Genomic DNA, 16,180 nt, shown 5'->3' on the forward strand with positions numbered 1-16,180 from the left:
TTGTGGGAGAGTTGAACGGTGAAGCCAGCAGCAGCCAAAGGGCTGGGGTGTGTGTGTCCTGCTCCAAATAAGGGTGACTGCTGAGTCAAAATCCAGTAAGAGGGATTAAGCTGAGGAAGTGAAATTGATCAGAAGTGCCACCAAATGCCCAGCATGACGTCACCACAAAGAGCCAGGAGAGCACAATGTTCCGTGGGAACAGACAGAAGCCCTCGCAATTTGCCCTGGCACTGGTTTATTAATAGCACCATTTGCAACTTCCCTGAAGTAGCTCTTGCTTTTCACAAAACTGGGTCTTTGTCAAGCTAACTTCAAGAGGCTTGTTGCTGGTGGAGAGGCAGAAAGTGGGATCTGCCAACATCCCAATGTCGTTTTTTACCATTATTGGCTCCATGATGCTATTTTCCGGAAGCAAAATAGCGCTGGTTTCACAGAACCCATTCAAGGTCTAATGCAGCAATTCTCAAACTTCTTTTTCTCTGGGTCCACACTTTCAGAATAAAAATTTGCTCACACCACACAGATTTTTTTTTAATTGATAAGAAACACCTTGGAAAGCGAAAAGGAACAATTCTTAGCAGTGAATGATGCGTTAAACGTTGCTAGATTTATTGAGGACGCAATGAGATTAAGGGCCACTATTTGAACGACAATCATAACCATTTGATCGATCTTTTTACCTACTATTGTTTTTAATTGTACATTGTCTATCTTTTGTTGCAATGGCTGCTGGCTATGCGAATAAAGTTTTCAGCAGTGAATGATTTAAAAGTATAGAACACAACTACTTTATAATATGATCATGGGACCTCCAAATAGTATAAAACAATACGATAAGAACATGCCCCATTCATTGGGGGGGGGGGGAGAGAGACAAAAACGTCACACAAAACTCTAGCACTAAATTTTTAGCACTAAATGTTTCTTGCCCATCCCCTACTCTCCTCCAAACATTTGTCATCTGCAAGATGCTTTATGGAACATGACAGGCCAACCTTGCTAGCTGGAAATTCTACGATGATTTCAAGCATTCCCCTAAAATTGTTTGAATGTGTTCACAACTAAACAACTGTTCACAAGAAACTGTTTGGGAGGGGGAGAGGTTTCGGGTTCCAGCCTTCCCTAAGCTAGTGCCTTTCGCATGTTGTACCTGAAGGGCACCAGACTGGGAAAAGATGACTTATAGTGTTGAAACATAGAAGTCCTGTGTCTCACATCTAGCCTGTAGCATCAGCTGGTTGAACTAGATGACCCTTGAAGTCCTTTCCAGCTCAATGATTCTATGTATATCAACCCTTCTCGGGATCATAAACATGACAAAGGATACCCTTGCAAATAGCCACTTGCCTGGTAACCAGTGGTGACTCTTCAGGACACCAATACAGATGACTAATGTAGACTAATGGCCTCTGTGGGCTTATTTGCAGGAGCATTTGCAAAACACTGAGAAGCATGAGGAAATGCCCATCGCAAACAGTCAAGACCAGACTTCTGCTAACCTACATACACTTTCGCTGCTATGAATAAGCCTTTTCAAAAGCCAAGCCAGTTATTCATTAAAGGCTCAGCAAAACAGGCCACTCAAATCCACCCCCCCATTAAGGTTTACCATTGTCAACAGAACCCACTCTGTGAATCGAGTGATTCAACATTTCCTGTTCCTTGGGCAGAGGCTTGGGAAGCTGATGGATGAGGTAATGCCCATTCCAAATTCTATTTTGAGAGTTGAGTCATCCTATTATTGCAAAGCCCCTAAGATAAAAGGTGCTTCAATCTGCCCTGTTTGCTCAATTCCAAAGCTGCAGAAAGAAGCAGCCTTGAATGGTACTTAGCTGTAGCACTAAGCCCTCTTAGCTTTTTTTAAAAGACTGCTATCCCATTCCACAGGGACGCGGGTGGCGCTGTGGGTTAAACCACAGAGCCTAGGGCTTGCTGATCAGAAGGTCTGCAGTTCGAATCCCCACGATGGGGTGAGCTCCCGTTGCTCGGTCCCAGCTCCTGCCCACTGCAGTTCGAAAGCATGTCAAAGTGCAAGTAGATAAATAGGTACCGCTCCGGCGGGAAGGTAAACGCCGTTTCCGTGAGCTGCTCTGGTTCGCCAGAAGCCGCTTAGTCATGCTGGCCACATGACTCAGAAGCTGTACGCCGGCTCCCTCAGCCAGTAACGCGAGATGAGTGCCGCAACCCCAGAGTTGGGCACACAAGTGGACCTAATGGTCAGGGGTCCCTTTACCTTTATCCCATTCCACATAAACTACAGATTAGCTACCAAACCTGTATCTGGGCTCTTCAGTTTCCGACTGTCAACACTTCCCCATTTCATCTCCATGGTTATGGTTTTTTAAAAATAAAATAATGAATTTCAAATATATCCCTATTTTCCATTTGTTCATTCTTCTAAATATCTAATGTCATACAAAAGCGAAACTACATACTACTTGTGTGATGTGCAATAAATAGGATATAATGAACATACATAAGAACACACAGAATATATTTTGTTATCTTTGCTTATAATAAAACTTAAGTTCTCTCTCTTTTTTTTCAAATAGTGCAACAGGCAACCCTTCACCCAGTCTTTATTTGCCATTTCCATTTTTCTTTAGAGTTATTGTTAATATGACCATTGCCATCAGCTCCCACAAATGTCAAACCAGTTCTCTTTTGCTCAATTTGCACTGATCTTTCCATTCTTTTGCATGGGACTCTCTCCCATTTAAACATAATAACTCTGCGTTAAAGAAAACCCTACATTTTCTGTAGGATTAAAGCCTCACCTTTTCCCTTACAAGACTAGTATTTCACATGTAGGAACCGATTTTACGTAAGGGGAGTATTTCACATTGTGAGACCTGCTGCTCACCTTGCAGCCTCAAATGTCCACACAGGTAAGTGTGTCTGGCTGTTAACCATAAGGTTGATGGTCCAAGCTCACCTAGGGACACCTTGTCGGATGTAATCCATTGGAGCAGTCAAGTACAACATCCCTTGTTTCCCTAGAGTGGACACAGGCAGGGGGATGTTACTCCAGCCAATATAACTTCCTCTTTCACTGCTCTGGAGCATCCTCCCCCTGCATGTGAGCAAGCAGATGGGCGTGACCCTGGCTGACTCCGTAAAATAGCTGAGCCATGCTGCCATCTTTTTCTTAATACCTAAGGGACCGCCTCTCCTGGTATGTCCCGGGTAGGACCTTAAGGTCCTCAAATAATAATTTGTTGGAGGTCCCGAGCCACAAGGATGCTAGGTTGGCTTCAACTAGGGCCAGGGCCTTCTCAGTACTGGCCCCGACTTGGTGGAACAGTCTGGCACAAGAGACCAGGGATTTGGCATCTTTCCGCAGGGCCTGCAAGACGAAGCTGTTCCACCTAGCCTTTGGGTTGGTTTCAGTTTAACCCTGATGTTTCGTTCTTCTGGTGTGATTGGTGGGCTACTTAAAAATGAGGCTGCAGTTTAGATTTAATTTTAAATTGTATTTTAATCTGTATTTTAATGAGCTGTTTTATGTTTTTGTTGTGATTTTATTGGTGTTAGCCGCCCTGAGCCCGGTTTGGCGGGGAAGGGCAGGGTATAAATAAAAATTTATTATATTATTATTATTAATGCCATTTTCTTCTCTTGATGCTGTTCTCTTAATGTATTTTGCTGTCTGCTGGCTCTCAGCCAGCAGCACATGGGCTCAGTCCCTATATGGGATGAATTCACACTTTGTTCTGTAACTACTAGCTAAAGCCTGCCTTCAGGGATCATACTGTGCACTGAATATGAGTAAACTTGTTACTTTTAAGAAGGAAAGACTCTTGTGTCTTCATGCTTTTAAAAGAGATCAAAGGGGACTTAACAGGAATAATCCAATCTGGGCAAGCCAGAGTGGATTGCTTAACTACAGAGATTCAAACAAATCTGCAAACGAGCTTCCTGTTACATGACTCACTAGCGTGAGTGAAGGAAGGATGATATTTCATCAATATATCCTCTCCTACTATCCTTAACATTCTCACACAGCTGTGGGCAGGATTCCTGCACTGCAGAGTGTTCCCTTCCAACTCTACAATTCAGTTCAGTTCTGTGGTACAGCTTTACCACTTTAGCAGCTGTTTGTGGAAAACAGGCTTTACAGGGATTCTGTGTATTTTCACAACAACAGCACAGGCCTTGGCTATCCTGTTTTTCCCCCACTCAGTTCAAAACCTTCTCAAGCTGCTTGCAAGGACATTAGCTCAGGCTTTATCTAGCCATCATCTCATCTGGTTTCCCACAGCTGCAAAGCTACAAAATGTGTGATTGTTACTAAATATACTATGAAGAGAAGGGGAGGCACAGGGGATACAAAGACAGCTGTGAACCTGAAGCGACCAGCAAGCATTACTGCTCCCCTACTCTACATAAGCAGATGGTGTGGCAGTCCTGGGGTGGATCTACGCACAGGAAGAAAAAACACTATAAATAAGTCAGAAATTAAATCGTTATAACAAAAAAAACCACTATGAAAAAAATCACATAGAATTTTTTCGCTCTCTGGCGCTATCTGGTGTTGCAGGCTTATAACGTATTCAAAATGTTGTTTTTTGACTAATGTGGCTGAGTGCCAGGATGATGCCATTGCAGCAGAGGCAAGGTAGATATAGCCTTCAGCATGGGTAAGGACTGGACTGGCTGTTCAGCCGTCTACGAAAACAGAACCACACTCATTAACTGGGGAGGACTTTGTACAACTATTTAACAACAACCTTACCTCACATCTGAGAAAAGTCTTAAACCGCTCATTTAAATTATACTGGAGAAGGATCCCCCACTCATATCTCTTTTGTATTAAACTAAGGGGATTTGCACAATATAAAACAAAGTACTTAGTTCAACGGTTGCCAGATCAAAGTACATTGCTGTGCCAACGTGTTTAGAGGGGAGCAAGGAAGTCAGGAAGCGGCTCTGGCACAAAAGGGTGTGTCACAGGGTTGACAAAAGTTGTCTAAAAATCTGACAAGCAGCTGGGTTTCAAAGCACTTGCAAACACTTGCGTCACTTGGCACTCACTCAATGGCCGAGCACGCTTGAAGGCTTCGGCCTGTAAGCCGGCGATTGTCAAAAGCGGAAAAAAAAACCAGAGGCTTTGCAGCTGTGTGTGCTTGAAGATGTGGAACCCTTCTAAACAGGTGGCCGTGTAAGTTGCATGCTTCGCATTGTGCCTCAGGACGGATATAAGTTTCCTTGTCGTTATTGAGGGTGCAATCCAGGCTAAGTTAGCTCCTTTATTTACAGGCCCTGCCCCCTCTCCTGTTTTGAGGCACATTGCTTTGGATGTGAGGGGTATGTTTTGCCCGGAAGAGAGGAGACCGAGAGGAGATATGAGAGCCAGCTTCAAATATCTCAAGGACTGTCACATGGAAGATGGAGCAAGCTTGTTTTCTCCTCTCCGGAGGGTAAGACTCAAACCAATGGCTTCAAGTTACAAGAAAGGAGATGCCGACTAAACATCAGGAATAATTTTCTGACAGAGCTGTTTGACAGTGGAACAGGAGGTTGTGGACTCTACTTCATTCCAAGTTTTCAAGCAGAGGTTGGATGGCCATCTGCCATGGATGCTTTAGCTGAGATTCCTGTATTGCAGGGAGTTGGACTAGATGACCCTTGGGGTCCCTTTCCAACTCTACAATTCCATGATTCATTGGCTTAGACTATCTACCGAACAGTCACAAATATCTGCTTTTCAGGGAAGGCAGCGAAAATGGTCATGGCAGGCCAGCTATACATATTATTGGATGATATGAATCATCTAGTCCAAATTAAATCTGAGTTTGGGCCTGGTGATGGGAGTGAATCAGCCTTGGTCACCCTGATGGATGACTAAGAAGAGGACAAGCAGAAGGTGATTTCAGTTCCTCCTTGATCTCTCTGCAGATCTTTATACCACTGACCACTCTTATCTTCCTGGACAGGCTCTTTGAGTTGGGTATCAGGTGCATAGCAGTTCTGTTCTCACATATGGGGTTGCATGCAGAGAACAGTGTTGGAAGAGTGCTCTTTGGACCCCTGTCTGTGGGGTACTGCTATAGGGCATCGCTATGATTATACTCCCAATGCTGTTTAACATCTACATGGAGCAGTTGGGAGAGGTCTCTAGAAGATATGAGGCAAGATGCCATCACAATTCTGATGACACTCTGCTCTATCACTCCATAAAAACTGAACTGGGAGAGGCTGTGCAGACCCTTCACCAGTGCCTGGGTTCAATGTTTTGTTTTGTTTTTTCAAGCCACAGCTCCTTGCTACATTGCTGTTTACAAAAGTTTGCCCAGGTTTCAGGAGTGGCCTTTTGAGTGATGAAAGGTAGCAGAGGCTGCACCTGGAAGAAGGCCTCCCTCTCGGGGTCAGAAGCTTTTCTATGGTCCTCTGAACCCTGAACAAAAGGCTTTTAAGAAAACAGGTCGGCCAAAGCACAAGAAGCAAGTTTTCTGTTTCTTTGGACATTGGGATATTATTATATTTTAACTACATATCTTTCGTTTCAGTAGAATATCCAGGAAAACATCATGCCCAGTTCAGAAAGACCTTTTTCCTATCCAAATAAGGACACTCTCTTTTGTATATGCCTGCAGCCAATGAACATTTCACGGAAAAAACAATGCTTTATCCAGGTTCTCAGCATAAATAGCAATCCAGCTTGTGGCGTGTGTGTGTGTGTGTGTGTGTGTGTGTGTGTTTTAAATCCAGGCATTCTGGAATTTAAGATATCCAGAGGAACAGTTTCAGTTTTGAGCAATATGTTGCTGTTGTTTAGTCGTTCAGTCGTGTCCAACTCTTTGTGACCCCATGGACCAGAGCACGCCAGGCACTCCTGTCTTCCACTGCCTCCCGCAGTTTGGTCAAACTCATGTTGGTAGCTTCGAGAACACTGTCCAACCATCTCATCCTCTGTCGTCCCCTTCTCCTTGTGCCCTCTTTATGGTCCAGCTCTCACTTCCATACATCACTACTGGGAAAACCATAGCTCTAACTATACGGACCTTTGTCGACAAGGTGGTGTCTCTGCTTTTTAAGATGCTGTCTAGGTTTGTCATTGCTTTCCTCCCAAGAAGCAGGCGTCTTTTAATTTCGTGACTGCTGTCACCATCTGCAGTGATCATGGAACCCAAGAAAGTGAAATCTCTCACTGCCTCCATTTCTTCCCCTTCTATTTGCCAGGAGGTGATTTGCCAGGTGTGGCCATGATCTTAGTTTTTTTTTATGTTGAGCTTCAGACCATATTTTGTGCTCTCCTCTTTCACCCTCATTAAAAGGTTCTTTAATTCCTCCTCACTTTCTGCCATCAAGGTTGTGTCATCAGCATATCTGAGGTTGTTGATATTTCTTCCGGCAATCTTAATTCCGGTTTGGGATTCATCCAGTCCAGCCTTTTGCATGATGAATTCTGCATATAAGTTAAATAAACAGGGAGCCTTGTCATACTCCTTTCCCAGTTTTTAACCAATCAGTTGTTCCATAACCGGTTCTAACTGTAGCTTCTTGTCCCACATAGAGATTTCTCAAGAGACAGATGAGGTGATCAGGCACTCCCATCTCTTTAAGAACTTGCCATAATTTGCTGTGGTTGACACAGTCAAATGCTTTTGCGTAGTCAATGAAGCAGAAGTAGATGTTTTTTTTCTGGAACTCTCTAGCTTTCTCCATAATCCAGCGCATGTTTGCAATTTGGTCTCTGGTTCCTCAGCCCCTTCGAAATCCAGCTTGCACTTCTGGGAGTTCTCGGTCCACATACTGCTTAAGCCTGCCTTGTAGAATTTTAAGCATAACCTTATAGAAGGTCAAAACAAAATCGAAAATTCTTTCTAGTAGCACCTTAGAGACCAACTGGGTTTGTTCCTGGTATGAGCTTTCGTGTGCATGCACACTTCTTCAGATACTTATAGAAGGTGTTAAATGAGAATGCGTAAAGTGCATAATGACTAGACAGAAAATGATAACCACTCAGGAATCCTTTAAGAATCATAAAACCATTGCAGTATGGCTATATATCTTTAGCAAAAGGGGGGGGGTGTCACACTATAGCCAAAAGTTTAAAACTTCAAAGTGCTATTTACACATGCTTAACATTGGCTGGGATTTGCCATAGTTATGAAGATCACGCCTGCTCATATGTTTTCATGTAAATAATCTAGTCCTGCTTCTGGGGGCTTCTCGTAGAGAATTCAGAGGATTAATCAAGAGCTCCAGATAGCTCCATCCTTGGATATGAGCCCCCCATTGGGCAAAAGATTCCTGCACTGCAGGGAGTTGGGACTAGAGCACCCTAGGTGGTCTAGATGCCTTCTTTGATTGCTACCAGCACTGAAGACAAGAAAGTATCCCTAGGCACTTGAATTGGAGATGCTGTAAATGCTGGGATCTTCCCCCATACAATTGAGTTGTCTCTCTCTCCTTTCTCAAGTCCTGCAATTCTTCTTTATTGGGCATCAACACAGCTACTACAGTTCAGAAGTACACACTAGGACAGTATGGCAGAACAGATTAACGACAGACATTTTGCATAAAGAGCACTGTAAAATTGAGAAGTCATACTTGATAACACCAAGTGGGTCTCCATCGTCATCCCCGTCCTCCTCCTCCTCCTCCTCTTCCTCTTTTTCTTTTCTGTGTTTAACATCCTGCTCTTTCGAGGATTTGAACAGGGGAACGGGGTCGGGCGTCCTTTCCTCTTTGAAGAAATCAAAGGCTTCGTTCTCGTCGTCCTTGTCTTCCGCATCGGGGAGGTTTTTACTTTTGATGTCCGTGGCGCTGGTGGATCTGGTTCCTGCAGAAGCACAACATGGAAAACTGAACGCAGAGGCTGCAAAAGAGGGTAGTCTTGTCCCGTGTCAACGTCACCAACTTCTGACAGTTTGGCAAACAAAATGGAGAACTATTTCATCATCCTTAATTGGACTTGTTAGCCCAGGGGTTAGCAAACTTTTTCAGCAGGGGGCCGGTCCACTGTCCCTCAGACCTTGTGGGGGGCCGGACTATATTTTTTGGGGGGAATGAACAAATTCCTATGCCCCACAAATAACCCAGAGATGCATTTTAAATAGAAGCACACATTCTACTCATGTATAAACACCAGGCAGACCTCACAAATAACCCAGAGATGTGTTTTAAATAAAAGGGCACATTCTACTCATGTAAAAACACCAGGCAGGCCTCACAAATAACCCAGAGATGCATTTTAAATAAACACCAGGCAGACCTCACAAATAACCCAGAGATGTGTTTTAAATAAAAGGGCACATTCTACTCATGTAAAAACACCAGGCAGGCCTCACAAATAACCCAGAGATGCATTTTAAATAAAAGGGCACATTCTACTCATGTAAAAACACGGTGATTCCCGGACCGTCCGTGGGCCAGATTTAGAAGGTGATTGGGCCGGATCTGGCCCCTGGGCCTTAGTTTGCCTACCCTTGTGTTAGCCACTTGTAGGCCAAATGTCTCCAAGCGACTTACAACACATTAAAAAAAAACATGAATATTAATACTTATACTACAAAAATAGAACAAAACAACCCTCATAACAGCTGCTGGAATCTTGGCAGCACATTAGAAACAGAACAGCATCTCATTCTACTAAAGGCAGGTGGGGGAAGGTTATGTGGAATTATATTATTATTATTATTATTATTATTATTATTATTATTATTATTATTATTATTACCCTGCCCAGCTGGCTGGGTTTCCCCAGACACTCTGGGTGGCTTACAGCACATAAAAAATGGCAAAACATCAGACATTTAAAAAATTTCCCAATTACAGGGCCCCGAAACAGCACATTTGAGCATCACAGAGTTTGTCTAGCTCAGTTGTTGGTTGCCTGTCATTTTTAGCCACTCTGGTGTAGGGTTTCAAAGAGTGCCATGGACACATTACAATAAACCACCTGGAGATCTCAGAAAAACGAGATAGTCTTCACTTATGTAACCTTGCGTTAGGGCACCAACTTTAATAAAATACCTGGGGGGGAGGGGGAACAAGTAAGCCCCGCCCCACATAATCAGTCACATGACAGGGCACACCCACACCATTTTAATGGCAATGTCCATCAACTTTGGGAGGCCCAGTCCCCTCAAATATTTTAGGGAGGGGCAAAGAGACCTCAGCCCCTAGGGGTTGGCTCCTATGGCATATACCAATGGCGGTGTTATAAATTATTGAAATAAATGAATACTTTCCTTTAATTCAGATAGAATTTTAGAGTTGGAAGGGACCCCGAGAGTCATCTAGTCCAACCCCCTGCAATGCAAGCAGGGGGGTTGACGACGTTAGAGCCCCAGACCAGCAGTTTTTTGGAGGCTGCTATGCAGATGGTTAGGGATGTGGGTGGCACTGTGGTTTAAATCATAGAGCCTAGGGCTTGCTGATCAGAAGGTCGGGGGTTCGAATCCCTGCGACGGGGTGAGCTCCCGTTGCTCGGTCCCAGCTCCTGCCCACCTAGCAGTTCGAAAGCACGTCAAAGTGCAAGAAGATAAATAGGTGCTGCTCCGGCAGGAAGGTAAAGAGCGTTTCCGTGCGCTGCTCTGGTTCGCCAGAAGCGGCTTAGTCATGCTGGCCACATGATCTGGAAGCTGTACGCCAGCTCCCTCGGCCTATAGAACGAGATGAGCGCCACAATCCCAGAGTCGTCCGCAACCGGATCTAATGGTCAGGGGTCCCTTTACCTTTACCTTTATGCAGATGATTGACTGCCACACAGTTTCATCCCCAAACAGAGGCTTTAGTTTCTGCTACTCTCAAAAGTAGCCAGGCGCCTAGTCTTTCCACAGTGCATTTAAAGCAGGGATGATGAACCTGTAACTCTCCAGATTTTCCTGGAAAACAACTCCCTTCCCACTTGCCCACTCGGCATGCTGACAAGGGCCGGTGAGAGTTGGGAGTTCTCCTACATCTGAAGGCCCAGAGGTTATCCACCCAATTTTAAGTCCTCTATACATATAATGAGCAGCTGTGCAGGTCCACCACTGGCAACGTCACCACATCAACGGCAGTGCGCATCCTGCAATTCTGCTATCGTCTGGTGCAAACATAGTGGCTGCATTCCATGAAGAACTCGGTGTTTTGAAAACGTCAGGTTTGTTATATAAAAAATAAATCTGGCATCTAATTCATTGTGTGGATAATGCCTAGAGAAATCTCAGAGGCAAGATCCTGAGTGATTCAGACAGGGATTTTACACTTTACATCACTCTCTGCCTTCCATACAATGAGCAAGTTGTATGGAATAAATTATATAAAACAAGAAAATACCCCCTCCCCCCAAAAAAACCATTAAGTCTGCAAACTCTTACTGAAACATTTGGGTTACCTTAGTGCAGAAGTTTTAAAAGAGAAAAGTACACAGACCATGTGGCCTAGACCGTTTCTCTTATTAATAATGAAGGTGTGACTTTTTCTTTTTAAATCACATTACATGTCTAGGTCACAGGGTGCTCTTACAACCAAATCTCACAATTAGGCAATGGAGTATTTATGGAATTCAAGACCAATCTGAGTACAGGGTTTGCAGGAAATCAAATCTAGCAGGTTTGCAGAGGTGCTTGGACATGAGAATTTAATACCTTAAGAATGGGGAAAGTGTATTGAAAACTGATAGGAGATACAGCAGATTTTGCGAAATTTCTCTGGTATTTAAAAGCTTAAAGGGTCACTGGATATTGAATAAAAGACATGCATGCTTGGGAGTTACCTAGGAATTCCATTAACTCGGGACTTGTTGCTAGATCTGTCTCTTTGGAGATGGCTCTCATGATCTCATTAAACGCAGCTCTCCGTTCCCGGATGTCAAACTCCCCAACAAACAGCACTTTCCTTGGCAGTGGTGGCAGAGACGATTGTGGGTAACGTGTAGCCAGCTTCTGATAAAACTCCTCAATCTCGCTGTACTTCTTTGAGACCTGTAAGCAGAATAGGCAGGATTTGTCTTTGTCATTAAATGACAAAAAAATGGAGCAGCTTTGTCACAGCGCAGGCTGCTGTTGCTCACGGTTCTAAAACAAAATACACTGGGTCGAATCCAACTTATTTATACTCCTGTTACAATTAATGGACCAAGTTAGCCGTAGAGAAATTGTAATCGGGGAACAAATTTGGAAATGGGTCCATAGGATAATGAGCTAGATTTCCAAAGTTGTTTCCCAATTACAGTTTCTCTAAGAGTTACATATACTGCAATGGGAAAAAAGAGTCAATCTCTTATTCTTGTTACCGCAGTGTAGCAGCATATCTAGAGGGTCATTTTCATTGGGCAGCTGCCAGGGCCAAACGTTTTGGCAAGGCCAGGGTCAATGCATGCCCTGCCTCCCATTAAAAAAAAATCTGGCCACACTTTCAATCTTCCACAATGCCCCAAACTTGCACGGCTCTGATAAATTGTGGGAAATTAACCAAGTGGCTATTTTTTGTTGGCATCCATCAGTCTCAAAGACAATGGAGTGCGTCTCCAGTGGTGAAGTCAAACGGCTGGAGGCTCACAGCCCCCACCGGTAACCAGGGCCGGATTTAGGTTTGATGAGGCCCTAAGCTACTGAATATAATGGGGCCCTTTATACGCCCAGCTGTCCATTGTCAACAACAAATTGCCGCTGTTTTTTGTGCTGAATAGATGCTACATGGTAATTTATGGACATAATAGGTATCTAAAGCCATTTGCACATAACAAAACATGTATTTCCTCAAAGTAATTGTTTAACTGAAATACAATTAAGAAGAAGTATATTAATAGTGAAATACATTTAAGAATATATACTTAATATATTAATATTAATAAGAGGACGAGATGGTTGGACAGTGTTCTTGAAGCTACCAACATGAGTCTGACCAAACTGCAGGAGGCACTGGAAGACAGGAGTGCCTGGCGTGCTCTGGTCCACAGGGTCACAAAGAGTCGGACACGACTAAACAACAAATATTAATAGTGAAATAATTACAGGTATTAAGCTCTAACTTAAAATGATTTTTTTATTCATAACAAACTTAATAATGAAAAAAACATTGGCATTTGGCAATAACAAAAGTTCCTTTAGAACTTGGATGTACATTGGCAAAGGACAGCTGGCCCCATTACCTTCAGTAGCTTAGGGCCTCATCAAACCTAAATCCAGCCCTGATTTGAAACAAACCTATACTGAAAAAAGGGATGAACATTGGCTAAGGACACAGCCCTGGCATAAATACTATCGAAAACTCACCCTGCTCATAGAATTGTAAAGTTGGAAGGGCCCCTGGGGGTCATCTAGTCCCACCCCCAGCAATGCAGGAATCCCAGTGACCCTGACAAAGGAGAAGCAATACAGAAATGAAGGGAAGGGTGAAGAAATGAATGCTTGACTGGAAGAATAAGAAATCAAGATAACAATTCTATATATATATATACAGTATAGATTAGTGAAATGTCTAAACTCGAAAAGTATAAATAAATGAAAATCGGAAAAGAAAAGAAAAGAAATGAATGACGATATTAAAAATTAAATTTAAGGAACTGTAGAAAGAGGGGGAAGGAAGTCAAGTTTTGAAATGTCAAAATGATTGTAAAATTAGTGAAATGTATAAAATTAGTGAAATGTCTAAACTCGAAAATTATAAATAAATAAATGAAAATCGGGAAAAAAAGAAAAGAAATGAATGCTTGCAAATTTTACGAGCTTAGGAAGGCAACGTTTGCCATGAAGAGCCCATTCTTCTGCCAGTGGCTGCTATATGGGACCTTCTGAACACAGTTTCTGCCTTGTTTACAGAAGTGCCTTTGTTTGTGGCCCCAGAAATGCTCACCAAGGATTATCTGTACAAGGAGCAACAAGCTTCTGTGGATTTGCATTGACCCCTTTGACAATCTGTTCACACGCTGATTTAAGGACAAGGCCATTTCTTGGATAACAGAACTACCGTATTTTCCGGTGTATAAGACGACTGGGCGTATAAGACGACCCCCAACTTTTCCAGTTAAAATATAGTTTGAGATATACTCGACCGCAGATTCTCCACCCGGAGTATAAGACGACCCCCGACTTTTGAGAAGGTTTTCCTGGATTAAAAAGTAGTCTTATACGCCAGAATATACAGTAATCAGAAATATTCGAGCATAAGTTATTCAGAGCAAGGGTGGTCAGGAATGCTATATTGCAGATTCAAAGCTCCTTCCAACTCTATAATTTTAAAGACCGAGAAGAAAAACATAGTAGCACTGAAACAACAACAACAACAACAGCAACAACAACAACAAAAATCTGAATGTGAACACAGATCCATAAATCTCTTTTTTTAAAAAGATTTTTATTGAATTTTACATACATTCTTTTAAATGTCCAGTAATTTTCATCTATTATACATATTTTTAACTTCCATCAACCCCTTCTCAAGATTTTCAAATTTCCTAACTTCTTCTTGCATTTCCAACTTCACTATTGCTTTTTATCACAATATTTAATTATTATCTTCCAAAATTATCTCCGTAATATTTCCTAAAATTAACCTCACAAAACTTCTTGTAAACCTACTAGCGTAATTTGTTGTTTACAATTGTCTTTCAAATATTTCTCAAATTTAGTCCAATCCTTCAGGAATTCCTGGTCCCGTCGGTTTCGAATTCTTCCTGTCATCTTATCTGATTCTGCATAGTCCATTAACTCAGATCCATAAATCTCATCTTGTATTTCAGGATGTAGCCTAAGCTCACCACCAAACGATTAGGATCAAATCTGGTTCGAACCACCGCCAACTTTTAGTTTCCTAGTATGCTTGCGTTTAACCTTAAAGGGCACATCCAGATTTATTCACACAAACTTTGGGTGATACCTTGCACTTCCTAGTACAATCACTGCATCATTTTTCTTACTGGAAAAAACTCTGGTAACAAAAATGATAGAAAATTGCGCTGAAAAAGTGTGAGATAATCACCAGAACCTGGCAATTTCATTTAACGTCCATGATAGCGTATCATGATGAATGTTTAATAAACTGGTGGTGTTGCAAGCTTTATGCAAACATATCAGCTTGAATTTTCAATAAACAGCCACACTGGAAACTCCCATTCTTATCAATTCACGGAACAGAACTCCTTCGCCATCACATTGGATAATAAACTTATTGATTGGTGTAGAATATCCATTGATTTCAAATAAGAACAACCTGGGATAGCTCAATAATTGGTTAAGCATGAGACTCTTAATCTCAGGATCATGGGTTCGAGTCTCACACTAGGCAAAAGATTACTGCATTGCAGGGGGGCTGGACTAGAAGACCCCTGGGATCCCTTCCAACTTTACCATTCTGTGATTCTAAGCACAAGTATTCAGTGCATTCCCTGTTCTTAAATGAACACTGTCTTTCTGGTCACCTCCAGGCCTAGATAAATATGCTCTTGAATGGTGTTTGAGTGCCCTCTACTGGAACCACCCATCATACACCACTCAAAAGATTCAGGCTCTTCTACATTTCTTAATTTTGCTACAGAAATGACGTCCTTAAAAATAAACCCGTACACACAGAGAACAGGCCGTGCTCCCTATTAACGGTCGATCCAGAAAGATACCTCACAGTAGAGCTTGCCACTGCATCAAGGGAGCCATAAATATGTCCCCAACCCTGGAGTACAACATAGGAAGAATAACAGCTAGGAGAAAGTTTGCATTAAGTTTAGCAACTTAGGCAGCAAAGTGGGCGTCTCCTGGTCTGAATCCATCGAGAGCTAACTTCTGCATAAGGCAGGGTGGCCTAGGGAGTCTGAGGCCCATATCTTTTACTCCAGTCTCTTCTCACCCCTTTTTAACTGATTTTCTTTTCCCAGGGGTGGCTAGTGCCATGACAGTAAACCCTGCCACCCTCTGTGCTGATCTGGCCAGAGGCAAATTTATCCATGTGTCCAAAGTCTTATGATAGTATCATAGAATTGTAAGGGACCACAAGTGTCATCTTGTACAACCCCCCTGCAATGCGGCAATCTTTTGCCCAACATGGGGCTCGAACCCACAACCCAGAGATTAAGAGTCTCATACTCGACTGACTGAACTGTAACACCCCTGGATGTTAGCCTTCAATCCTATACTCACATGCTGGTGGTCAACAAAAGAGGTTTAAAGACTCTCTCAAGGCATATCTTAAAAAAAAAAGTAGTATAAACACCGACAACTTGGAAACACTGGCCTGCGAGTGCTCCAATCGG

The 16,180-nt window shown here is 42.8% G+C and overlaps 1 protein-coding gene across 1 annotated transcript in view; it reads right to left on the minus strand.

Moving 5' to 3' along the window:
• The window catches only part of HS1BP3 (HCLS1 binding protein 3), a 31,020-nt gene that overhangs the window by 7,848 nt on the left and 6,992 nt on the right, over positions 1-16,180 (minus strand). Inside the window, exons 3-4 of the mRNA XM_033142952.1 lie at positions 11,711-11,918; positions 8,557-8,788 (exon numbers count right to left, since the gene is read on the minus strand). Of these exons, the coding sequence (XP_032998843.1) occupies positions 8,557-8,788; positions 11,711-11,918 (440 nt within the window). The remainder of the gene's footprint in view (positions 1-8,556; positions 8,789-11,710; positions 11,919-16,180) is intronic.

The sequence above is a fragment of the Lacerta agilis genome, chromosome 3 (assembly GCF_009819535.1).
Source record: "Lacerta agilis isolate rLacAgi1 chromosome 3, rLacAgi1.pri, whole genome shotgun sequence".
Taxonomy (NCBI): Eukaryota; Metazoa; Chordata; class Lepidosauria; order Squamata; family Lacertidae; genus Lacerta; species Lacerta agilis.